The 26841-nt window shown below is 34.8% G+C and overlaps 2 protein-coding genes and 2 long non-coding RNA genes across 10 annotated transcripts in view; 2 read left to right on the forward strand and 2 right to left on the reverse strand.

Moving 5' to 3' along the window:
- Window positions 1-3210, reverse strand: part of Mtmr6 (Myotubularin related protein 6) — a 112094-nt gene extending 108884 nt beyond the window's left edge. Inside the window, exon 1 of the mRNA XM_075310292.1 lies at window positions 2836-3210. Within this exon, the coding sequence (XP_075166407.1) occupies window positions 2836-2859 (24 nt within the window). The 5' untranslated portion in view covers window positions 2860-3210. The remainder of the gene's footprint in view (window positions 1-2835) is intronic.
- Window positions 3211-5342: 2132 nt separating this feature from the next.
- LOC142240618 (uncharacterized) lies at window positions 5343-5729 on the forward strand. Its single transcript, XR_012723333.1, has 2 exons — window positions 5343-5444; window positions 5502-5729. It is a non-coding gene; the product is annotated as an uncharacterized LOC142240618 (long non-coding RNA).
- Window positions 5730-12458: 6729 nt separating this feature from the next.
- LOC142237661 (uncharacterized) lies at window positions 12459-12976 on the reverse strand. The gene is made up of 2 exons (XR_012722539.1): window positions 12728-12976; window positions 12459-12670 (listed from the first exon to the last, which is right to left on the reverse strand). It is a non-coding gene; the product is annotated as an uncharacterized LOC142237661 (long non-coding RNA).
- Window positions 12977-14563: 1587 nt separating this feature from the next.
- The window catches only part of LOC142237596 (DENN domain-containing protein 1A), a 113109-nt gene continuing 100831 nt past the window's right edge, over window positions 14564-26841 (forward strand). For 6 of the 7 annotated variants that reach the window (XR_012722521.1, XM_075308951.1, XM_075308952.1 and 3 more), the window contains exons 1-2: window positions 14564-15210; window positions 21926-22132. Coding sequence is in view for 6 of the 7 variants with exons in the window: in XM_075308951.1 (XP_075165066.1) it covers window positions 15194-15210; window positions 21926-22132 (224 nt within the window). In the remaining variant the exon portion in view is untranslated. The remainder of the gene's footprint in view (window positions 15211-21925; window positions 22133-26841) is intronic. The other variant, XM_075308954.1, reaches the window with a different exon arrangement.

The raw sequence follows: 26841 nt of genomic DNA on the forward strand, positions 1-26841 counted from the left end.
CTATATTATACCCTGCACCACTTTGTAGATCTAAATTTTCGATACCATATCACATCCGTCAAATGTGTTGGGGGCTATATATAAAGGTTTGTCCCAAATACATACATTTATGTAGCACTCGATCTGGACAGAACTTGATAGACTTCTACAAAATCTATAGACTCAAAATTTAAGTCGGCGAAAGCACTAGGGTGGACCACAATGTTAGTAAAAAAATATGGGAAACATTTAAATCTGAAGCAATTTTAAGGAAACTTCGCAAAAGTTTATTTATGATTTATTGCTCGATATATATGTATTAGAAGTTTAGGGAAATTAGGGTCATTTTTACAACTTTTCGACTAAGCAGTGGCGATTTTACAAGGAAAATGTTGGTATTTTGACAATTTTTGTCCAAATCAGAAAAACATATATATGGGAGCTATATCTAAATCTGAATCGATTTCAACCTAATTTGGCACGCATAGCAACAATGCTCATTCTACTCCCTGTGCAAAATTTCAACTAAATCGGAGCAAAAAATTGGCCTCTGTGGTCATATGAGTGTAAATCGGAAGCTATATTTGGGAGCTATATCTAAATCTGAACCGAATTCTTCCAAAATCAATAGGGATCTATTCTGAGCCAAAACACATACTTGTGCCAAATTTGAAGTCAATTGGACTAAAACTGCGACCTAGACTTTGTTTACAAAAATGTGTTCACGGACAGACGGACGTCGCTATATCTACTCAAGAGCCCACCCTGAGCATTTTTGCCAAAGACACCCTGTGTCTATCTCGTCTCCTTCTGGGTGTTGCAAACATATGCACTAACTTATAATACCCTGTTCCACAGTGTGGCGCAGGGTATAAATATGCCATTATAATAATGTGAAAAAAATCTATGTATGACCTGTCTATCTTCAAAACTATTTCAGATGCTAAGTAATTACTATTATCACCTTTCTATAAAACTTTGCACGCTGCAGGGCTATCGGTGAAATCTGTACATTTTCTGTATCCATTCACAGCTTTATTCAAGGCCCACAGTTTTCCTAAGGTACATTACGTGGGTGATTCGATCCGAATAAAGAAATGATGGTCCCGAGATACTATGAGAACGCCACAACCAGTAGCATTAGTACTCACTGAGGCATCGCGATGCATCGGTAGCTATGATCATATAACCACCCCGTTTATATTCATGATATTCATTATGATACTTTTGTTTAATATGTACACAAGATATTTTTGTCTCTGATGACATTTGGTGTTACAAGAAGTTTTGATGTTTAACATATCCGTTCACATACTAGTCGGTTAAAAAAGGAGTTTGAACTTACAGTACACATTGCTGTATGTTTTTGGATTATAGCAGATAAGGCCATAGAGAGTTGGATTAAAAAAACTTAATGTTAACAATCTCCTTAGCCGTAAGATAAAGACCCCCGCTGATCTGTGGGCAACTCATTTGCGAGAACGAAAAAATTATGTACAGGTGTAGTTTTTAATAGTCCCAAGCATCTGCGAAGAAAGTTGTTTTGGAAAGAAGATATGCGTTTGTTGATTTAATTAGGTCTGTGGGAAGTCGTAGAACGGGCATACTCGAGTTTTGACCTAACTAGACTTTTGTATGGATTGAGTGCGACTTTAGGACTAAGCCTACCTTTGACTGATGTGAGGTACGGGTTCTATTGATTTTACAATCTTACTGTGGTGATCTCTATCCGAGAGGGAATTTGAGAGAACTCTCCCAAGGAAAGTGAAATATCCAAATCAATTTGACTTCCTTGGATTGAGAGATAAATTTCAATTTCAAAGATTTTATGGAAAGTAGCAATCACAAAGTCATTGGCATATTGAAATAGCATTGTTTTATCATCATCAACTTGATGTAGGTCTTTTGTGTAAATATTGAAGAAGAAGGGGGACAGACAGCTGTCCTGTGGTAGGCTATTTGTTACCACCACTTCCACTTTTCCCATCTTTAAAGTCCGATTGGATAAAAAAATGGTTTTCATGAAAGACGGCTCAATTTCTGCCTCAATTAATATTTCTGCTAGTAAATCTATCCTTTAGCAGTTATATGCATTTTCGATGTCCATGGACATTAGAACAACTTTAACAATAGACATTTATGGCAAGCATTGATGGAAGAAACATGAAGCAATGTTACTTAATTGAGACGAATATTGGGACTAATTTTACTTTTGAATGCTTTTAAAGAAAATGTTAACTTGTTTGTGTTATAAGATTAACAGATTTGATTTTCTCAGAGTTATTACCAATATCAAGTTCATTATCCGACTGTTCTCGACGAGATTTGCCCTATTTTATCTGTATTGGATCACAGCGTCAACTGTGTACTCTGATGTGGAAATATCGTCCAAAGTGGTCGCTGCTAAGTTTTTCCCTCCCACTTCTGTGAAAAATCTGCCATAGCTATAGTCTTATAAATTCCAACTTTGGAAAATCAATATAACACCTGTAGATACACTTGCACCATATTATATGTGTGTATACGACAGGATAAAGAATGTATGAATGAAGCGTATACAAGGATAAGGGCCGATAGGCGGAATCTGTAGACATTGAAGCAGTATGGAGTTTTATATATGTGAAATTGCCTATTGTCCTTGTAAAATTTGATACGAACGATAGTTTCATTCTTTTTCGAGTATTTTTAGCATTGAGTTAAAATGACTCAGTCAACAAAGCCTGCCGAAGAAACCAAAAATACCAATAGCATATGGACGCAAAACTTATTGTATACAGCATGTGCGTGCGAAAACGCCTTACCTGCAGTATGCTATCCTCATGTTTTTTATCTTTGTCACTATTTCCGATGACTTACCTTGGCCAATTTGATATCATCCATTGTCGTTGTAATTAAGTTGTCGATTTAATAGAAAATTTTATTTTGAATCTACGACAGCAATGCAAAAAGCAATTGTGGCAAAAACAAAAAAGCCCCACCAACAATTTGAGGGAAATAGTCTGTTTGCACTTTCCTTGTATTTGATTAACCCGATATTTATTTTACAATCTTTAGATGCAATCACTTCTTGTTGTGTTGTAGTACAACGAAATCTGCGTTTTTTTTCTCAAAAAATCTTAGATTTGCTAGTTTTTGCACAATATTTTAATTTCTGTGGAAGAATTTTTGCAGCAGAATATAAAACACAAAACCGAAACTACCACAAATCAAGTCCGTCCCCCAATTGACCAACAATCAAAACAAAACAGCGTCAATTTGACAACCAAATTAACAGCTGTCATATTCCATACAGTGGTGGCGAAATATAAAACAACTCTGTAAGAAGTTCCCAACTCGTGATATATTGTCCAATCTATGAAAATTGTATTTGTATCCAAACTAGGGTTGTCATTTGGGTTTTTTTATATTGAATCACGGGATTTTCCGGGATTCCGAAAATTAAACCAAACTTGTTAAATTTCTAGCTTTTATAAATGCGACTTTCAACGAGCAAAGCGAACACTACACGTATGTTATTTTCTTGTTAATAAACTTGAATTAAACCACATTAGATTAACGGACTACAATTTTTTGATTGTTATTACTTAAAATATTTAAAGAACCACGAATATTTCGGGATCCCGTAAAAAAAATCACGGGATTCAAATATTGCGCCGTCCAGACTATAAGTTTATCCGAATCGAACATATCCCAGATGTTGGCCACACTATAAGTTAAATCGACGGCATAATCGATACTGCTAACATGCAGCAGTATCGATTATGCCGTCAACTTAAGCGGACCTTAGACGGTCGGATAAACACTACGACAGAGGTTCGTCTATTTGTTGTGTGTTCGTTCAAGTTTTGCCCTTACACTGCACGAACAAATATGATGACAACATGAAAAAATAAGAAGAAGCATAAACATGCAACGAAGATGTATGAAGAGTAAAGGCCGGTACTCTGTTCGGTTTTCGCGTTGAAACTCCATACAAAACCAAAAAATGCGAAAAATTTGCGAATTTTTTTCCATTTGTGATACTTTGTTTTTTCGTGTTGAAAAACTGACGTTTATAGCACGGCGCCATTTGCAATGTGAATTAAGAAATAATTTATTTATTAAAAACTATTTGTGCGGGTTTATAAATCAAACACGGACCATATTTTTGTTCCGAAACTATACGAAGGATCAAAGGAATAGCAGATCAATTGCCCAAGGAAAAATAAAATGTTATTTTGTAAAAACAAGCAACAACCACCAACTTAATCCAATATCGCTCCCTGTAAAATAGCGCTCCAAGCTACCTAAAAAAACGCCGCTTTCTATGTGCGAAATAATGGTTTCCATAAAAATTTTTCGCAAGAATGAACATAGTACCGGCCTTTATAGGAGAAACAATTTTTTACTGAAAAAATGGAAGAACATAATAAAAATCCGATTATATGTTGCAAAACAATGATTTCTGAAGTAATCCACATTTAATATATTACAAATTACTTTATGAATTTCAAAATACCTCTTGCCTGGTTTTCCATTGAATGGAAGTGGAATTTTTCTACGTTTTTGCAATAATTCTGATTTGCATTTGTATATTTCTTTAATTTCCAACCAGAATTGGCAATATATCATTAATTTAACATTGCAGAAATGCCTGTTTTTAGTGTAAAAATAGATTTGTTTTTGACAATGTTTGGCGAACATCCCCTTACACCTAATGATTTGTGCTACCCAACCAGAAAAAATCAAAGTTCTTTTGATTTTATGCCAACACGTCCCCGCAACATGCGAACATGACCTTATACTATCGGATTTGTCACTGCAACGTGTTGTGTCGCAAGGTTTATCCGACCGTATAAGGTGCCCTTTAACTTAAATGGGATCGATAACACATTTACCTATTATTTATTCATGGCCGAAAATTCGTATCGTCGCTATGGACGCTTGGCCGCCACAAGCCAGTTATCCCTGTGGTAACTTTTCTGACACCTCTTGTTAAAAACTCCGAGCTTTTGCTGTCCCTGTGTGTACTGAACACCGAGATCAAGTCAGCATTTGCTCTATCCCTGCCAGCATTTCAAAGTTCCATTTCAACCTCATCGTTACCACAGACTCGTAAATGTCACTTCAACCATCATGAAAAGGTACATCAAAAAGTACATGCAAGTAATTTGCCATCCCTACTGTTAAAAAAGCCATTTTTTTTGTGAAACGCCAAGCGCAACCAGCTTGTTATATTTTAATTAAATAAAAACGAAAATAAAGTTCTGAAAACATAGATTATACGCTTAAAATTGTGAAAGGTATATTGGTGAACAAATGAAAAGGTACATCAAAAAGTACATGCAAGTAATTTGCCATCCCTACTGTTAAAAAAGCCATTTTTTTTGTGAAACGCCAAGCGCAACCAGCTTGTTATATTTTAATTAAATAAAAACGAAAATAAAGTTCTGAAAACATAGATTATACGCTTAAAATTGTGAAAGGTATATTGGTGAACAAATTTGTGATTTTCCAAATGGAATAAAGTGATTGTTTTTCAGATATTTTACAGACACGCTGCCTCCATGGAATAAAAACACTGGTTGATAGACGCAGCAACATGTAACTCGCTACTTGTAACTCAACATCATCATTAATGCCAAAAATTATGTTAAATGTAATGTGATAGTGGTATAAATGTTATATTTTTAAGAATTTGTAAATGTTTAATCAAATTAATAAATATCTAAACAAACGTGTTTTACTCGACCACAATGATTCTTTTACAACTATCTTAAAATGCACTTTTTCTGATTGTTTGGAGGGTCCCTTATTGGCGTCGTTCTAAATTGATCTATAAAGGCACCTAATAATTGCACTCATGCGAAACATTTTTGTAGTAACTTGGCGTGGTACAACTTCTCAATAGTGACGGCGCTTTTCCGACGAGTTTTTGAAGTCGTATATGATTGTTTTCGACGTAGTGGGGATTCTCAAAAGAGTCCCCAAATTCAAAAAATGTTGGCAGGGATGTGTGGTTTCTGTCCGCACTGAGCTGGCCTTGGGACACCTCCGTTATTATTTGAGAGATGTACCGCCCCAGTCAAACTCCCTACCTGGCAATGTCCTTGAATTGGATCATACCTGAGTACCCTGCCAGCATTTCAAAGTTCCATTTCAACCTCATCGTTACCACAGACTCGTAAATGCCACTTCAACCATCATGAAAAGGTACATCAAAAAGTACATGCAAGTAATTTGCCATCCCTACTGTAAAAAAAGCCATTTTTTTGTGAAACGCCAAGCGCAACCAGCTTGTTATATTTTAATTAAATAAAAACGAAAATAAAGTTCTGAAAACATAGATTATACGCTTAAAATTGTGAAAGGTATATTGGTGAACAATTTGGTGATTTTCCAAATGGAATAAAGTGATTATTTTTCAGATATTTTACAGACACGCTGCCTCCATGGAATAAAAACACTGGTTGATAGACGCAGCAACATGTAACTCGCTACTTGTAACTCAACATCATCATTAATGCCAAAAATTATGTTAAATGTAATGTGATAGTGGTATACATGTTATATTTTTAAGAATTTGTAAATGTTTAATCAAATTAATAAATATCTAAACAAACGCGTTTTACTCGACCACAATGATTCTTTTACAACTATCTTAAAATGCACTTTTTCTGATTGTTTGGAGGGTCCCTTATTGGCGTCGTTCTAAATTGATCTATAAAGGCACCTAATAATTGCACTCATGCGAAACATTTTTGTAGTAACTTGGCGTGGTACAACTTCTCAATAGTGACGGCGCTTTTCCGACGTGTTTTTGATGTCGTATATGATTGTTTTCGACGTAGTGGGGATTCTCAAAAGAGTCCCCAAATTCAAAAAATGTTGGCAGGGTATTAGGAGTTATACCAAATTTCAAATATGACAATAGCACCGAAATACCATCATCTCATCGAGATTTGTTTACAATTATATAACAAACTCTTAGTACTTTGATCAAGAAGCTTGCATCAAACCCCTATACCATAAGATATATAAATATACCCGTAAGAAATGATACACGTTCCACTTAATCAAGTAAGTAAGGAAACAATAAGAGTAGTGGTATTTCACTGTCGATAAAGGCCCGAAGACCAATATCTCCCACTTATTCCACACCTCTTATGTCTCCTTACACTGCCAGATTAGAGTCAAGCTCAACAGGGTCTTCTTTCCCCACTAATTATTCCAAGCCCGTTCCCTTGGCTGTGGTTTCGCTAGGTAGTAGATAGGGACAGTAGGAATCTCGTTAATTCATTCATGCGCGTCACTAATTAGATGACTAGACATTTGGCTATTTAAATCATTATTTATTCATACAAAACCTACCCTAATACAATAAAGCTACTTAATTACTATGAAACTTCATTTTGTACAAGGATAAATTATATTGCAATTATAAAGAAAGTGTTAATTTCATAACATGTTTCGACACTTCTGTCTCGGTAGTCGTGCACCTTTGCTCTCATCTCAGTCTCCACCGCTGGTTTAGTCATCTCCATTAAACCTGCCCGAGACTCCATCCCTCATGAACACCCTGCTAGCTCCAAACCGGTCTGCCCACACACATCTCATGAACTTTGCATGCGTTATTATGCCACCTTTTAGAACCCCAGCCACTGCTTCCCTGGCTACTTTCTTCTCTTCCAGTCCCAGCATCGCAATCAGATCTTTGTTTAACTGGCACCACGCCCCTCGGGCACCCATTATGAAGGGTAAAACCAATACTTCTCGCCTAGGGTACAGCTCACGAATCCTGGCTAGGAAACCAGCTGTTGAATAATACTCTCTCTTCCTCTCGTACCACACCGCAAGGGGCTCGGCGGTCTCCCAATGAACTGCGACGTCTGATACTATTACACTGGGGCCTTTGGAGAATATGAGGTCAGGTTTCCTCAGACCCTCAGGGCAATAGACGTGCTTTTCGATGGAGACGTCCCATCCCTTGCGGAGGCATGCGCTGCCACCCGATCTTGCACGTAATTGTTCCTGTTGATGCGGTCCGCATGCGTAACTTGGCAAGCCTGCAATATATGGCATACGGTTTCTTGCCTCTCACAACCTTGGGATCTGCAACGTCTCGCTGAAGTCGGGTTGGACGGGACCGCTCTGCACGGCAGCATGTTGAATCTTAGGTGTATGTATTTCACGTAGTCCTGACCCGACCAGAAGGGTGGAGGCTCATACACCCATCTACTCGACTCCCTATGGGCAGCTACCTGCCTGAGACCACCACAGCCCGACATAGAGCCATTGAGCAGCGCAGCGTGATGCTCCAAGTTCTTTCTCTTGCCGCTCACCGGTTGTACCATGGCCGCAATCCTCTGCCTCCATGTACCTTCCACCTCTACTACTGCTCGAAACGTCACATCTTCTTCCATCAACCGGCTGACCCTTCTATCCATTATTCCCGGGATTCGCTCCGCCAGACACATTAATCCAAGATCCCCTTTTACGGGCGCATGCATAATCGATTTATGCGCAAGGGGTTCATACGCAGCACCTCTCTCACAAGAATTCTGACTTTCCTGTCAGCTTCCTTAAGTATTTTTCTGGATACGTTTGGTTGCTGGATGAAAGCCACATATCTTGGGAGCAGGTAATCCCGCAGCACACGCAACTTCTGCGACGGCTTCAGGGGGCCTTCTTGATCCTCTGCAGATGCGTGAAAAGCATATGTGCTGCACACGTCCTCTCGCCATATGGTGTGAATTCAGCCCCCAAATATCGCATGGACTGTGACACCTCAACCGCCGGAATCCACTCTTCACCGCATCTCACCGGCTCCCTGCTAACCAGTACCTTCTTCTTACTTGGTACTGTTTCCAGTCTTATGACGTGGCTCTTTGCTGGATTGATCCTTAATCCTCTTGCCGCCAGGAACTGCCGAACCCCCTCCACCATCCGTTCGGCATCCTCCGCGTTGCGAGCGAACAAGAGGATGACATCCGCATACGCCAGAACCTTCACGTTGGTCTCACCCACCGACACGCCTGAGTATTTATCCAACGCCATAACCACCTCATCCAGCATCATGTTGAACAGCATTGGGGAAATCGGGTCGCCCTGCTTGACCCCTCTGTTAACTGGCACCCAGCTGCCTCCACCATCAAACGTTGTCGTAGCACCTTGCAGGTTGTTGATGACATAACGCGTTGCTCTCGGGTCCAGCCTCACGCTCCTTATTGCCCTCTCAATGCTGGAATGCGAGACGCTGTCAAACGCTTTAGAGACGTCCAATGAAACTAAGCACATTGGACGCCCCTCTCTCCTCATTATCTTTAGGATCGCGTTGGTTACTGCAACGTTGGCGACGCACCCGTCGAGCCGACTAAAACCACGCTACATTCCGCAAATCGGCACGCGCTCAAACCTCTTGCTCAGCATTTTGTGCATTAGGCGTATTAACATGGAGGAGATGGTAATAGGCCTCCAGTCTGTCGTTGCACCCGACTCCCCGCTAAGCGCCTTCGGGATCAGTACCGTTCTGCTTCGCTTGAGGGCCTCCGGTGTGTATCCTAGAAGCATACACCCATTAAATAACAACAGCAAACTGTTGATATTCATGCTTCTCAACACCCTCAGCGTGATCCCGTCGTGTCGTTCCTCATGGCCCTCAACGACATTGCAACCTCGTCTCTGGTAAATGGTTCCGACGTAACTGTAACCTCATCATACCCATCACCAATTGCGGCCTCATCAGTACTAGAAGGAGCTGAAAAAATGGACTCATAACGCTCCTCTACCTCTCTGATGAAAAGGGCGTCTCTCGGCTCCCAGCCTACACCATCAATTATGCGCTGAGCCAGCCCCCTCGGATTTATGTTGTACTCTCGCTGTGCCATTCTGAATTCCATCACCCGGCGCCTCCTCTGCCTGAGTTTACCCCTGATAACGTATCGGTCCTCAGCAACCGAGTATGACCCCACACGCCGACCTCGCCCCTCCACCAATCTGCGGGCCAACTCGTCTAACGCCAACCTGTCACCAGGGCTGCCCAAGATGCGGTCTCGAAGTGGTTCTAAGTTCCAAACATTTTGTATTTTTGCATCCAAATTCAATAATGTTGTCTTCCAAAAAACAATATGTTATTATGTGACCATATAATGTGTTTGGAAGCATTTTGCACCCAAAAATATTATACGCTTAAAAAAAAATCTCCCAAACAATATTGTGCTCAAAATTTTATTTATTTATTTATATATTTACAATCATAATGAATTATGAAAATAAACAGGTAATATAGGTGCTAACAACATAGGTTTTCGACCTGAATGCTCAAAATTTTGTTTCTGCCCAATTGTATATTCCCCGACATCTTTCTCACTTCCACGAGATTTTTTAGTTCTTAGCACCTTTTTCTGTAATACAAACATTGTAGAAGAAATTATTCAATTTTATGATTTTTTTATTTTAATTTTAACTTTTGCCGGACGGGGATTCGAACAGCGGACCACACAGTTTGTAAGGATCAAAGAAGTAGCTGATCAATTGCCCAAGGAAAAATAAAATGTTAATTTTGTAATAACAAGCAACAACCACCAACTTAATTCAATATCGCTCCCTGTTAATAGCGCTCCAAGCTACTGAACACATATATGTTTATAGGCTATTTCTAAACTAATATATGTTTGCATTCAAGCATATTATATTTACAAACATTTTATGTCCCAAACATAATATGTTCTAACATATTAACATATATGTCCCAAACATGTTATGCTAGTTTATGAACATTATATGCTTGCACTCAAAAATATTGTGTTTAAAAATTTGTGTTCCAAACATATGTTTATAGCCAAACATATGAAAAACAGTCTTTTTCAACCGCGCAGATGTTGGCCACATTATAAGTTAAATCGACGGCATAATCGATACTGCTAACATGCAGCAGTATCGATTATGCCGTCGATTTATTCTTAATATTTATTATTTATTCATGGCCGAAAATTCGTATCGATTGGCCACACGGTAATGCTCCGTGCAGACTATAAGTTTATCCGGACGACAGTGCCCACACATAAGTTCCACATTATAAGTTCGTAGTCCGAAGGCATAATCGATACTGCTGCATGTATATTTTGTTATTGTGAAAGGTATATTGGTGAACAATTTTTGACTTTCCAAATGGAATAAAGTGATAGTTTTTTAAATATTTTTCCAGGCACGCTGCCTCCATTGGAAATAAAAGCACTGGCTGATAGACGCTACAACATGTAACTTGCAACTTCCCTGCCAGCATTTCAAAGTTCCATTTCATCATCATCGCTACCACAGACTCGTAAATGTCACCACAACCATCGCGAACTGTGATGGGGAAGCATATCAAAAAGTACAAAATGTACATGAAAGTATTTTGCCATCACTACTGTTAGAAGAGCCATTTTATTTTTTGTGAAACGCCAAGCGCAACCAGCTTGTTATATTTTATTTAAACAAAAACGAAAATAAAGTTCTGAAAACATAGATATTACGCTTAAAATTGTGAAAGGTATATGGTGAACAATTTTCGACTTTCCAAATAGAATAAAGTGATAGTTTTTCAAATATTTTTCCAAAATAGACGCTGCAATATGTATGGCTGATAGACGCTGCAATATGTAACTTGCTACTGGTAACTCAACGTCATTATTTTATTAATGCAAAAAATTATATTAAATGTGATGAGATAAACCGAAAAATGTTATATTTATAAGAAATTATAAATGTTTAATCAAATCAATAAACATCTACACAATCGTGTTTTACCCCTGCCAGCATTTCAAAGTTCCATTTCATCTTCATCGCTACCACAGACTCGTAAATGTCACTACAACCATCCTACTGTGATGGGGGGCAGCATATCATAAAGTACAAAATGTACTTCATACATGTATTTTGCCATCACTACTTTTACAAAAGCCATTTTATTTTTTGTGAAACGCCAAGCGCAACCAGCTTGTTATATTTTATTTAAATAAAAACGAAAATAAAGTTCTGAAAACATAGATTTTACGCTTAAAATTGTGAAAGGTATATTGGTGAACAATTTATGATTTTCCAAATGGAATAAAGTGATTGTTTTTCAAATATTTTACAGACACGCTGCCTCCATCGAATAAAAACACTGGCTGATAGACGCTGCAACATGTAACTCGCTACTTGTAACTCTACCTCATCATTAATGCCAAAAATTATGTTAAATGTGATGTGATAGTGGTACCCTGCCAACATTTTTTGAATTTGGGGGCGCTTCTGAGAATCCCCAGTACGTCGAAAACAATCATATACGACATCAAAAACTCGTCGGAAAAGCGCCGTCACTATTGAGAAGTTGTACCACGCCAAGTTACTACAAAAAGGTTTCGCATGAGTGCAATTATTAGGTGCCTTTATGGATCAATTTAGAACGACGCCAATAAGGGACCCTCCAAACAATCAGAAAAAGTGCATTTTAAGATAGTTGTAAAAGAATCATTGTGGTCGAGTAAAACACGTTTGTTTAGATATTTATTAATTTGATTAAACATTTACAAATTCTTAAAAATATAACATTTATACCACTATCACATTACATTTAACATAATTTTTGGCATTAATGATGATGTTGAGTTACAAGTAGCGAGTTACATGTTGCTGCGTCTATCAACCAGTGTTTTTATTCCATGGAGGCAGCGTGTCTGTAAAATATCTGAAAAACAATCACTTTATTCCATTTGGAAAATCACTAAATTGTTCACCAATATACCTTTCACAATTTTAAGCGTATAATCTATGTTTTCAGAACTTTATTTTCGTTTTTATTTAATTAAAATATAACAAGCTGGTTGCGCTTGGCGTTTCACAAAAAAAAGGGCTTTTTTAACAGTAGGGATGGCAAATTACTTGCATGTACTTTTTGATGTACCTTTTCATGATGGTTGAAGTGACATTTACGAGTCTGTGGTAACGATGAGGTTGAAATGGAACTTTGAAATGCTGGCAGGGTATAAATGTTATATTTTTAAGAATTTGTAAATAATTAATCAAATTATTAAATATCTAAACAAACGTGTTTTACTCGACCACAATGATTCTTTTACCACTATCTTAAAATGTGCTTTTTCTGTTTGTTTGGAGGGTCTCTTATTGGCGTCGTTCTAAATTGATCTATAAAGGCACCTAATAATTGCACTCATGCGAAACTTTTTTGTAGTAACTTGGCGTGGTACAACTTCTCAATAGTGACGGCGCTTTTCCGACGAGTTTTTGATATCGTATATGATTGTTTTCAACGTACTGGGGATTCTCAGAAGCGCCCCCAAATTCAAAAAATGTTGGCAGGGTATTGGCCACTATGATTCTTCTACAATTACCTTAAAATGCACTTTTTCTGATAGTTTGCAGGGGTTCTTATTGGCGTCCTTCGAAATTGATCTAAATAGGCACCTAATAATTGCACTGATGAGAAACTTTTTTGTAGAAACTTGGCGTGGTACAACTTCTCAATAGTGACGGAGCTTTTCCGACGAGTTTTTAATGTCGTATATGATTGTTTTCGACGTAGTGGGGATTCTCAGAAGCGCCCCCAAATTCAAAAAAAGTTAGCAGGGTTGTAACTCAACCTCAATCTTTTATTAATGCATAAAAATATGTTAAATGTGATGTGATAGTCTTTTAAATGTTATATTTATGAGAATTTATAAATGTTTAATATAATTAATAAACATGTAAACAATCGTGTTTTACTTGATCACAATGATTCTTTTACAACTATCTTCAAATGCACTTTGTCTGATTGTTTGAAGGGGCTCTTATTGGCGTCCTTCTACATGTATCCAGAAGGGAACCTAATAATTGCACTCATGCGATACTTTTTGTAGTAACTTGGCGTGGTACAACTTCTCAATAGTGACGGCGCTTTTCCGAGGAGTTTTGGATATCGTATGCGACTGTTTTCGACGTAGTGGGGATTCTCAGAAGCGCCCCCAAATTCAAAAAACGTTGGCAGGGATGTTTCTAAAGAATCTATTGTGGCCAATCGAAACGACTTGTCGGCGATGACTAAATAATCGGTAAATGTGTTATCGATCCCATAAACGTGCAGCAGTATCGATTATGCCTTCGGACTTAATTTATAATGTGCACAATATATGAGATATGTTCGTCCGCAATAACTGATAGTCTGTAATGCGCTTTACAGACTATCAGTTATTCCGGAGGGAATGTCGGTGTTTGTAAAGAGTCTTACAGTGTGCCGGATCGATACGACTTGTCGGCAATGACTTAATAATAGGTAAATGTGTTATCGATCCCATAAACATGCAGTAGTATCGATTATGCCTTCGAACTTAACTTATAATGTGCACAATATATGGGATATGTTCGACACAAGCACTGTCGTCTGTAAAGCGCAAAACAAGCGTACGATGGGATATAACCATCTTTCTGCCACATATGAGAAAACGAGTTCTCATCGTCTCAAGCCTCCTTTAAGGTTTCCGCTTAGTTATCGATTGCACAGATCTCAATACTATCGATTACTTCGACATAAATGTCAAAACAATTTCGATTATTCTGCAAAGCAACTGTCAACAAAGTGTCATAAGCGAACTGATAATCGAGACGTAGAAACCAGGAACAGTAGCCAACAGCGGATTCAGTTGATTTTTTTAGATTTTATTTCTCCTCCTCCAATTTAATTCAATAGAAAATTTGATTATCCAAATCTACACAATAAACTGAAGTGTGGCTCATTGAGAAAAGAAAAAATTAAAGTGAATTCGTACGTTTATGGGCGAGTGGCTAACAAGGTTTGCATTTTCGAGAGTGTATGTTTTTGCAAGCAATTCATCAGACAAAGAAGCAGTGGTGCAAATAGTCTGCCCTTACATTGTTAAAAGTTGAATTTGTTACAATATAAATAAGGAAATAAATAAAAATCGTATACTTATCGTTATCAAATTTTTATACAAAAAGCTTTGAAAAGCCACAGGCGAATAAAAAGTGAAAATTTCCAGTTTTGAAATTTCATCCGAAATCAGTGAGTGTGAGTGTGCCATTTTCCGATTCAGAGAGTGAAATTATTCAATCATGTTTTCTGGAAAGATTATTTGATGGTGAAAATGTTTTCAATACAAATCTAAAGTGTATTGGAGAAATTGTGTGATAAAAAAAAAATCCTTGAAGGTTTTTCAATAACTTACAATAAAACCTAACAAACAGCTGGACCAATATGAGCTCTCGGAACAAGTGAGTATATGAAGTTAATCTCTTTATTCTCCCCCCTCCCCATAGTTAAATCATCCCCTTCGGCCTTGATCTTTTAGTCTGGCCACTGATTGTTGTCAACCATGACAATTTGATGTAAAACGTCATCTTGTAAGCATTGATAAGGTTTACCACAAAGGTCTTATTTGCCTGGTCTATGTGGGAACAAATGTGGGTGTTATGCTTCAGTAACATTGAGTGTGCATCACATTGCCCTGGCTAGGTGGTTAATAATTCTAGTTAGCAAATGATTGGGTTTTGTCGTCTAAGATTTGATTCACCGCTACATGTGAACCAAACAAGGCCCAAGGCCGCTATATACCTTTGGTCATACATCTTACCTTCCCCCTCTTATGTTGTTGGGGGGATGGTCTTGTACATTACTTTACCACAAATGGCTGTGCATGGAATACAAAAAAGTCCCATCGACTGCAAATGCAATCTACTATCAATAGGTGGTTCAGTATTTGATTCTGCATCCCATTTTTACCAATGATGATGACTCATTTCTTACTTGTGGATTTCTTGATCCCAGTGCCATTTGTCTATGTGAGGTCTTACAAATTGAATTGAATGATTGTATGTTATATGATTCACTTTCTTACATTTTCCATGAATATTGAAAAATTCACGAAGGAAATTTTGGGGCTAAAAAAGAGAGAGACAAATTTACAAGGATTTTTAGTTATGTGGAATCGAAACTGTGTTGTATAAACAAAACTAAATAAGTTTTGGATGTGGTATAATAGATTCTTGATCTTACTATTGCGAGATAATAATCGGCAATTCTCCATAGTAGTAGTATTTTAGCGATTCTAATAAAAATTAAGTCGACCTTCCAAATGTAGAAAAATTGACTTTTTTGAAAATTTGGAAAGATCAAATCATTTGGGAATGTCGGCTTTTCGAAGTTTTAAAATTTGGAAATGTCGAATATTAAAGTTAGGAAAATTTGGAAAATCGACGTTTCGACTTTATACGATTTTGCAAGATTACAAAAGCATTTTGATCTTTTTCTTTTCGTTACCGTGATACTGGCTGTGTGGCATCCATGGTTGCCACAATTGATAGAATTCTGTCCAAAATGGTAGATTTGTTTTATGTTTGGTAGAATTCTTGATGTTTTGGTAGATTTTGCAAAACATACCTCTCCAGAAATTTTCTATAAAAATACAAATTTTTTATAGAAATAAAATTTTGATAAAATGTTCCATAGAAATAAAATTTTGACAAAATTTTCTATACAAATAAAATTTTGACAAAATTTTCTATAAAAATAAATTTTTCTATAGAAATAAAATTTTGTCAAATTTTTCTATAGAAATAAAATGTGGTTAAAATTTTTTATAGAAATAAAATTTTCGTTTTGTTTTTTTCTCGTTGGTTTTGTTGTTTAATCATTGTTGTTGTTTTTTTGATTTCCGCTTAAACCATGCATTGACTAAACTACAAGTGTAGCTTAACCAACAGCGGAAAAGAATGTTTGTCAAATTTATTTGGGTAAAGCCCTATAGACTGCAAGATGGTTGGATGGATGCACGTTTCGGAATTACCACATTTCTCATCAGCATCGTCTACTTGCAGCAAACCTATCAACCAATTATCAGAATAAATTCAGCCAGTTCATTAAACCCAACAATGAACCACACTTGAACCTTCAGAAAAAAGATTTTACATTGATAGCCGGCTTATGCCGAAATAAATTCGTACAAACATATCTCTTTTCCTTTGCCACCGTCAAATCATCGATTTGAGTGCAGTTGGCTGGGTTTATTTTGTTTTTTGATTTTGCTGCAAGTAGAGGATGCTGATGAGGAATGTGGTAATTCCGAAACATGCGTCCATCCAACCATCTTGCAGTCTTTAGGGCTTTGCCCAAATAAATTTGACAAACATTCTTTTCCTCTGTTGGTTAAGCTACACTTGCAGTGTTAAAATTTTCTATAGAAATAAAATTTTGAAAAAATTTTCTATAGAAATAAAATTTAAACAAAATTTTCTATAGAAATAAAATTTTGTCAAAATTTTCTATAAAAATAAAATTTTGTCAAAATTTTCTATAAAAATAAAATTTTGTCAAAATTTTCTATAAAAATAAAATTTTGTCAAAATTTTCTATAAAAATAAAATTTTGTCAAAATTTTCTATAAAAATAAAATTTTGTCAAAATTTTCTATAAAAATAAAATTTTGAAAAAATTTTCTATAGAAATAAAATTTCGACAAAATTTTCTATAGAAATAAAATTTTTGAAAACAATTTCTATAGAAATAAAATTTTGACAAAATTTTCTATAGAAATAAAATGTTGACAAAATTTCCTATGAAAATAAAATTTTGACAAAATTTTCTAAAAAAATAAATTTTTACAAAATTTTCTAAAGAAATAAATTTTGACAAAATTTTCTAAAGAAATAAAATTTTAACAAAATTTTCTATAGAAATACAATTTTGACAACATTTTCTATGAAAATAAAATTTTGACAAAATTTTCTATAGAAATAAAATTTTTACAAAATTTTCTATAGAAATAAAATTTTGTCAAAATTTTCTATAGGAATAAAAGTTTGAAAAAATTTTCTATAGAAATAAAATTTTGAAAAAATTTTCTATAGAAATAAAATTTCGACAAAATTTTCTATAGAAATAAAATTTTGACAAAATTTTCTATAGAAATAAAATTTCGACAAAATTTTCTATAGAAATAAAATTTTGACAAAATTTTCTATAGAAATAACATTTTTACAAAATTTTCTATAGAAATAAAATTTTTGAAAAAAATTTCTATAGAAATAAAATTTTGACAAAATTTTCTATAGAAATAAAATTTCGACAAAATTTTCTATAGAAATAAAATTTTGACAAAATTTTCTATAGAAATAAAATGTTGACAAAATTTCCTATGAAAATAAAATTTTGACAAAATTTTCTAAAAAAATAAATTTTTACAAAATTTTCTAAAGAAATAAATTTTGACAAAATTTTCTAAAGAAATAAAATTTTAACAAAATTTTCTATAGAAATACAAGTTTGACAACATTTTCTATGGAAATACAATTTTGACAAAATTTTCGATAGAAATACAATTTTGACAAAATTTTCTATAGAAATACAATTTTGACAAAATTTTCTATAGAAATAAAATTTTGACAAAATTTTCTATAGAAATAAAATTTTGACAAAATTTTCTATGGAAATAAAATTTTGACAAAATTTTCTAAAGAAATGAAATTTTGACAAAATTTTCTATGGAAATAAAATTTTGACAAAATTTTCTATAGAAATAAAATTTTGACAAAATTTTCTATAGAAGTAAAATTATGATAAATTTTTCTATAGCAATAAAATTTTGACAAAATTTTCTATAGAAATAAAATTTTGACAAAATTTTCTGTAGAAATAAAATTTTGATAAAATGTTCTTTAGAAATAATATTTTGAGAAAATTTACTATAGAAAGATTGATTTTTACTATAGAAAGATTGATTTAAAGATAGATTGATTTTGCATTTTCATAATAATCGTTTGAACTAGTCATGTTTCTCACTGACAATAATTTTATCACCATTTATTTTTTCATAATTATTTTATTTTTTTATAAAAGTGTGCGTTAGGTTTTTAGTTTTAGGATATTAGTTTTAAACATCACATTTCTTTGTTTTTATTTTCATAATTTTCATATATATTTCGTTTTATTATAGTATTTTTCACTTAATGTTTTTAAAATATGTATTAGTTAGTTTAATCATTTCAAGCAAATACCTGTAATCATTTGTATTATCTATCAACATATAGTCCGCATGGGCTCGGTTTGATTAAATAAAGATGAATATGAATATGAAATAAAATTTTGAGAAAATATTCTATAAAAATAAAATTTTGACCAAATTTTCTATAGAAATAAAATTTTGCAAAATAAATTTTTGTGTGGTAGTTTTTTTGTTGTTTTTTATTTCAGCTTAAAACCATACATTGACTAAACTACAATTGTAGCTTAACCAACAGAGGAAAAGAATGTTTGTCAAATTTATTTGGGCAAAGCCCTATAGACTGCAAGATGGTTGGATGGACGCATGTTTCGGAATTACCACATTCCTCATCAGCATCCTCTACTTGCAGCAAAACTATCAACCAATTATCAGAATAAATTCAGGCAGTTTATTAAACCCAACAAAAACCACACTTGAACCCTCCGAAAAAAGGTTTTACATTGATAGCCGGCTTATGCCGAAATAAATTCGAAACAAACATATCTCTTTTCCTATGCCACTGTCAAATCATCGATTTGAATTCACATGGCTGGGTTTATTTTGAGCGTGCCTCCTCTTCTTTTTCCATTTGTTTTGTTTTGTTTTGTTATTGTTGGTTTTGTTCTTTAAGCATTGTTGTTGTTTTTTATTTCAGCTTAAAACCATACATTGACTAAACTACAATTGTAGCTTAACCAACAGAGGAAAAGAATGTTTGTCAAATTTATTTGGGCAAAGCCCTATAGACTGCAAGATGGTTGGATGGACGCACGTTTCGGAATTACCACATTCCTCATCAGCATCCTCTACTTGCAGCAAAACTATCAACCAATTATCAGAATAAATTCAGGCAGTTTATTAAACCCAACAAAAACCACACTTGAACCCTCCGAAAAAAGGTTTTACATTGATAGCCGGCTTATGCCGAAATAAATTCTATACAAACATATCTCTTTTCCTATGCCACTGTCAAATCATCGATTTGAATTCACATGGCTGGGTTTATTTTGAGCGTGCCTCCTCTTCTTTTTCCATTTGTTTTGTTTTGTTTTGTTATTGTTGGTTTTGTTCTTTAAGCATTGTTGTTGTTTTTTATTTCAGCTTAAAACCATACATTGACTAAACTACAATTGTAGCTTAACCAACAGAGGAAAAGAATGTTTGTCAAATTTATTTGGGCAAAGCCCTATAGACTGCAAGATGGTTGGATGGACGCACGTTTCGGAATTACCACATTCCTCATCAGCATCCTCTACTTGCAGCAAAACTATCAACCAATTATCAGAATAAATTCAGGCAGTTTATTAAACCCAACAAAAACCACACTTGAACCCTCCGAAAAAAGGTTTTACATTGATAGCCGGCTTATGCCGAAATAAATTCTATACAAACATATCTCTTTTCCTATGCCACTGTCAAATCATCGATTTGAATTCACATGGCTGGGTTTATTTTGAGCGTGCCTCCTCTTCTTTTTCCATTTGTTTTGTTTTGTTTTGTTATTGTTGGTTTTGTTCTTTAAGCATTGTTGTTGTTTTTTATTTCAGCTTAAAACCATACATTGACTAAACTACAATTGTAGCTTAACCAACAGAGGAAAAGAATGTTTGTCAAATTTATTTGGGCAAAGCCCTATAGACTGCAAGATGGTTGGATGGACGCACGTTTCGGAATTACCACATTCCTCATCAGCATCCTCTACTTGCAGCAAAACTATCAACCAATTATCAGAATAAATTCAGGCAGTTTATTAAACCCAAAAAAAACCACACTTGAACCCTCCGAAAAAAGGTTTTACATTGATAGCCGGCTTATGCCGAAATAAATTCGAAACAAACATATCTCTTTTCCTATGCCACTGTCAAATCAAAATTTTTTGGTAAAATTTTCTCTAGAATTGGCTAGACTATTTATGGCTCGAGTGGCAACTGTGATATAAAAGATAGATATAAAATTTTGAGAAAATTTTCTATAGAAATAAAACTGAGAAAATTCTCTATAGAAATAAAATTTTGAGAAAATTTTCTGTGGATTTAATATTTTGAGAAAATTTTCTATAGAAAAAAAATTTTGAAAAAATTTTCTATGGAAATAAAATTTTGAGAAAATTTTCTATCGAAATTAAATTTTGATAAAATTTTCTATAAAAATAAACTTTTGACAAAATTTTCTACAGAAAAATTTCTTCAAATTGTTATAGATATAAAATTTTGAGAAAATTGGGAAATAAAATTTTGAATAAATTTTCTATAGAAATAAAATTTTCTATAGAAATAAAATTTTGACAAATTTTCTATAGAAATAAAATTTTGGCAAAATTTTCTATAGATATGAAATTTTGACAAAATTTTCTATAGAAATAAAATTTTGACAAAATTTCCTATAGAAATAAAGTTTTGACAAATTTTCTGTAGAAATAAAATTTTGTCAAAATTGTCTATAGAAATAAAATTTTGACACAATTTTCTATAGAAATAAAATTTTGACAAATTTTCCATAGAAATAAAATTTTTACAAATTTTTCTGTAGAAATAAAATTTTGATAAATTTTCCTATAGAAATAAAATGTTGATAAAATTTTCTATAGAAATAAAATTATCTATGAAAATAAAAATTTTGACAATATTTTCTATGGAAATAAAATTTTGACAAAACTTTCTATAGAAATAAAATTTTGACAAAACTTTCTATAGAACTAAAATTTTGACAAAATTTTCTATAAAAATAAAATTTTGACCAAATTTTCTATAGAAATAAAATTTTGCAAAATAAATTTTTGTGTGGTAGTTTTTTTGGTAAAATTTTCTCTAGAATTGGCTAGACTATTTATGGCTCGAGTGGCAACCGTGATATCAACCCCTTCCTGTAAAAAAACTAATTGCACACCTATATACAAATTTTTGTTTTTCTGTAATGAACTCCTATCTTTTGCTTTTGTTTTGGTTTTACAGAACTGATGTTAAAAAATTATTCGAATATTGGTGTGAAGTATCACGAACTCATGGTGGCATAGAACAGACCAATATATCGCGATACAATGGCAGTGGAGGTTGCTCAGCACCAGTGGGCGTAATTACAGAAAGTTTTCCAGAGAATTTTCGTGATGAGAAGACAATACAAGACATACCCGCCTTTGCATTTCCCTGTGAATTCGAAAGGTAAGTTTCTACACTTTATTCCATTTTATCAGAGTACATGTGGCGGGGATTTTGTTGTAATACAAAAGCAAAAGGGGTAATCGGGAATTGCCACAACAAGAAATCTTGAGCAACACTTGAATATAAAACAACTTGATGGCTTTATGATAGTTTCCAGATGTTTTGTACTGGATGACACATAAGAACAAGTCTCTCTAGATTGAGTGAGTACGGAGGAGAAGATAGAAGAGAAGACAAGGGTTTGTTTTATACATAAACATACAACAACTTCCGGTAATTTAATAAAACATCAAATATCATTAAAACGAAAAAGAATCAAATCGCTTGTTATTGTTGTTGTTTTTGTTGTGGCACAGCAGCTACCAGTTGAGATCTGGTTTTGTTGTCGAGTCCCTCTTCAAAATTTTACTACTTTTCTGCCATATCATTTCTTTTTGAGGTGTCTACCACCACCATCATCGTTGTTTACTGTCTACCTTATTCCAAGTACTAGTGGATTGCAATAATTCCCTATTGTTGTTGTTGTTATTTGTCTCCTTTTACTTTTTTTCTTGTTTTGTTTTTATTTGAAGTGGCTCACATGAGGTTATTCCGATTAAGGCAATATGTATGCGGGCAGATACTCTTAACTGTCAGGTTGTTGTTTTGCATTTGCATGATTCTTGTTCCTTTCGTTGTTCTTTCTTTAGTTGTCTTACAATAGCGTGTACGCAAAAGACCTTCCAAGTGAGTGCTTGAGGATTTATAACCAACTACAATGATGGAGTCGGTTGGATGTTTGTTGTTAGACTTCTTAAAGGTAAATGGCATAGTTTTAGTTTTATAATCTGCATCACTACTACGTGTGATTAAAATTTAGTCCGTCGCCGATTTAAGAATATCGGTCTGAAAATAGTCAAGAGCTAAGATTCCAGCCAAAGCGATTCGAAGACATATCGGGTAGATCTAAGCAGCCATACAAACATTTGCCTACTTAAACTATAATCGGTACATTTCCAATTTCCCTTTTGGGATTGTGCTCCGTTTTCAAGTGTGGCCGATTTTCATTTTCTGGGATTTGGCAATGGTGGCAACATTACACCCGTTTTTGTTACGAATAGCAACAGATTTGTTTTTGACTTGATTGGTCTTCGGCCAGTGTTTATGATTTTATGCTATGTGGACTATCGCAATTCTAAGGTGACAAAAGTGGGGAGAGTACGAAATGGGCTAACGAGTGACCTGCCTTTTGTTGGCTTTTAAGAATTTCTCACAGATAGCGTTCATTTTAACAAAATCTTTTAAACCAAAAGTGAATATGAACCCTAATTGAAGATGAAATTTATTTTGGGGTCGATTTTCATTTTTCAGTTAGAACTATTGGGGCTCATATTCATTAAGGAATTTTGCCTCGATTGTGGGGCCTTCTGTCGGATTTTAAGACTTTCTCCTATGGACAGAGTCCAAAGTAAGCTAACGCAAACGAAAAGTTATGATTCATTTTCACAAAATCTTTTTAACCAAAAGTGAAAATGAACCCTGATTGAAAATTACATTTATATTGGAGGTCGATTTTCATTCTTCAGTTAGAATTATTGAGGCCCATTTTCACAGGGCTCATATTCATTAAGGAATTTCGCCTCGATTGTGGGGCTTTCTGTCGGGTTTTAAGGCTTTTTTCTATGAACAGAGTCCAAAGTAAGCAAACGAAAAGTTAGGATTAATTTTCACAAAATCTTTTTAACCAAAAATGAAAATGAACCCTGATTGAAAATTAAATTTATTTTGGGGGTCGATTTTCATTCTTCAGTTAGAACTGTTGAGGCTCATATTCATTAAGAAACTTCGCCCCAATTGTGTGGCCGTCTGGCGGGTTTTAGGACTTTCTCCTATGGACAGAGTCCAAAGTAAGCTAACGCAAACGAACAGTTAGGATTCATTTTCACAAAATCTTTTTAACCAAAAGTGAAAATGAACCCTGATTGAAAATGAAATTTATTTTGGAGTCGATTTTCATGCTTCAGTTAAAACTGCCGCGTCCCATTTTCATAGGGCTCATATCCATTATAAAACGTCGCCCCAATTGTGGGCCCTATTTCATATGGGGTTTAGAGCTCTTTTTTCCTGGGAAGGATTTTCATAACGCCTGAATATTAATACTAAAGCAAGGAAATCGACCGCAAAACAAAATTAGGTCCCATTTACACTATGGTTAGCATGCCCGCCTTGCATACACAGGGTCGTGGGTCCAAACCCAATTTCGACCAAACACCAAAAAGTTTTTCAGCCGTGGATTATCCCACCTCAGTGATGCTGGTGGCATTTCTGAGTGTTTCAAAGCTTCTCTAAGTGGTTTCACTGCAATGTGGAACGCGTTTCGGACTCGGCTATAAAAAGGATGTCCCTTGTCATTGAGCTTAACACAGAATCGGGCAGTACTCAGTGATAAGAGAGAAGTTTACCACTGTGGTATCACAATGGACTGAATAGTCTAAGTGAGCCTGAAATATCTGGAGGCCACTAAACCTAACCTAACCTAACCTAACCTAAAAGACCGTGTGAAAAATAACCCAAAACGTTAAACCCCAATCCATTGGGGAAGACTCCAAATGCGGTTAGCCATTTTGGGACTCTTTTTCTTTGAGTTTCCGTTAGCACACTTTGGATTTTTTGCAGGAGAAAGTCTCAACCCCTGCCATCGATACACTACACAGAAAGAAATTTCAGGAAAATTTGTCCAATTAAAATTTTAATTAAGTTTTAAAAAATATTTAATTAAAAATTTAATTGATTCAACAAATAGTTTAATTGAAACTAAAATCAATCACAAAAATTAATAGTATCAATTAATTTTAAATAAAATTCTTTTAAAAAAATCAAAATAAATCAAGAAAAATCAATTAATTTTTTAATTGGATCAATTAATTTTTTAATTGTCCTTCAATTAATTTTTTTAATTGATACTATCATTTCTGTGATTGAAGACATTTCAATTAAAAAAATAATTGGATCAATTAATTTCGTGATTGAATCAGAAATTTTTTTTGTGTGTGTCTGAAGTCGGAGGCCAGCCTTTTCCTTTTTTGAAGTCTTAATTCTGTTGTGAGATATCCACTTTATGACTGTTTAATTTTTGCTTTAGGACGCAATGTCATAGGACTTTGTGTGAGGATTATGTTAGGTTAGGTTTAGTGTGCATTTCATTCCATTGTGATACCACATGTGGTGAATTTCTCTCTTATCAATGAGTGCTGCCTTTTTATAGCCCAGTCCGAACGGAGTTTCACAATGCGGTGAAACCACTTAGACAAACCTTGAAACACTCAAAAATGTTACCAGCATTACTGACAGGGGATAATCCATCGCTGAAAAACTTTTTAGCTTTTTGGTCGAGACTGGAATCAATTCCACGACCATACAAAGGGCAAGGCGGAAAAGCTACCCATTACACCACGGTGGCTCCCATTTTAGGATTAATACCTAAGGACTTCCTAGCAGACAGGATGATTCTGCTCCATGTCCATTTTGATTTTTCATGTCTTGGACTAAACTGGTATGGTTATCGAACCACGTACAATTATTGCATCCATTTTCTCTACTTGTAAAATAGTCATATTAATAATATGGCAAAATAACATTGGTTGCTTTTGCCATATTACCATAATCAATACAGCCTTGTATAGCACATAAGAAGTCGACCACTTTCGTTTCTTGTCTTTCCACTTACCTGTTTTCTTAATGGCTTAGATTTCTTTTTTATTGGCAAGAAAAATACAAAAAAACACACACTAAACACTCGCATATACCAATTTTATTATAGATTGCCTATTGTGTTATGTCGTTTTTATTGACCCGAAAGGAGGGGCAATGATGTTTTATTTTCTTGCAGTTAGCCCCCATGTGACGCTGCCTGCCGATAGGATGATTCATGCATTTTCATTCATTGAATGGTTTTTTTTGTGGTCTCTCCTCGTTTAGCTTTTATTTGTCTGTGAACTTGTTTCAATTTGCACGTCATATTTGCTTCCACTTGGAAGGTTGTTTTTTAGCATAAATTCTCGAGTAGCTAAACCACTTATGGACCGAGTTTCATTGTTCTTTACCACTTCAGGCTAAGATTGTTAATCTATTTTGGTTCCTTCTTGCGTTATTCTACTTAAGCCCTATTGTTGGGAGCCTGTTTATTCAGGGATACACAGGTTCTAGTATACTACTACTACTACTACATGGGGGGAGAATGGAGTGATAATTGAGTAATGGTTTATTTTATCTATTAATATTTGATTATGGATTGTATGCATCATCCATATTACTTCCATATAATAGGGTGGATGCAAACAAAAAAAATGAGTTTTCTTCCGAAACGAAATTTTTCACTTATTGGTAAAGTTGTCTGTTTAGGGACACATAAATCTTTAGTATCCGTTCCAAAAGAATTCTCCAGTGCTAACAACCACTTTGTATACTATAATATACGGCGAAGTTTAAAAAAGTCTACACACACCCAGAGAAGGTTAGGTTAGGTTATGTGGCAGCCCGACGTATCAGGCTCACTTAGACTATTCAGTCCATTGTGATACCACAGTGGTGAACTTCTCTCTTATCACTGAGTGCTGCCCGATGCCATGTTAAGCTCAATGACAAGGGGCCTCCTTTTTATAGCCGAGTCCGAACGGCGTTCCACATTCCAGTGAAACCACTTAAAGAAGCTTTGAAACCCTCAGAAATGT

This window comes from Haematobia irritans, chromosome 5 (genome assembly GCF_050003625.1).
Source record: "Haematobia irritans isolate KBUSLIRL chromosome 5, ASM5000362v1, whole genome shotgun sequence".
NCBI classification, from domain to species: Eukaryota; Metazoa; Arthropoda; class Insecta; order Diptera; family Muscidae; genus Haematobia; species Haematobia irritans.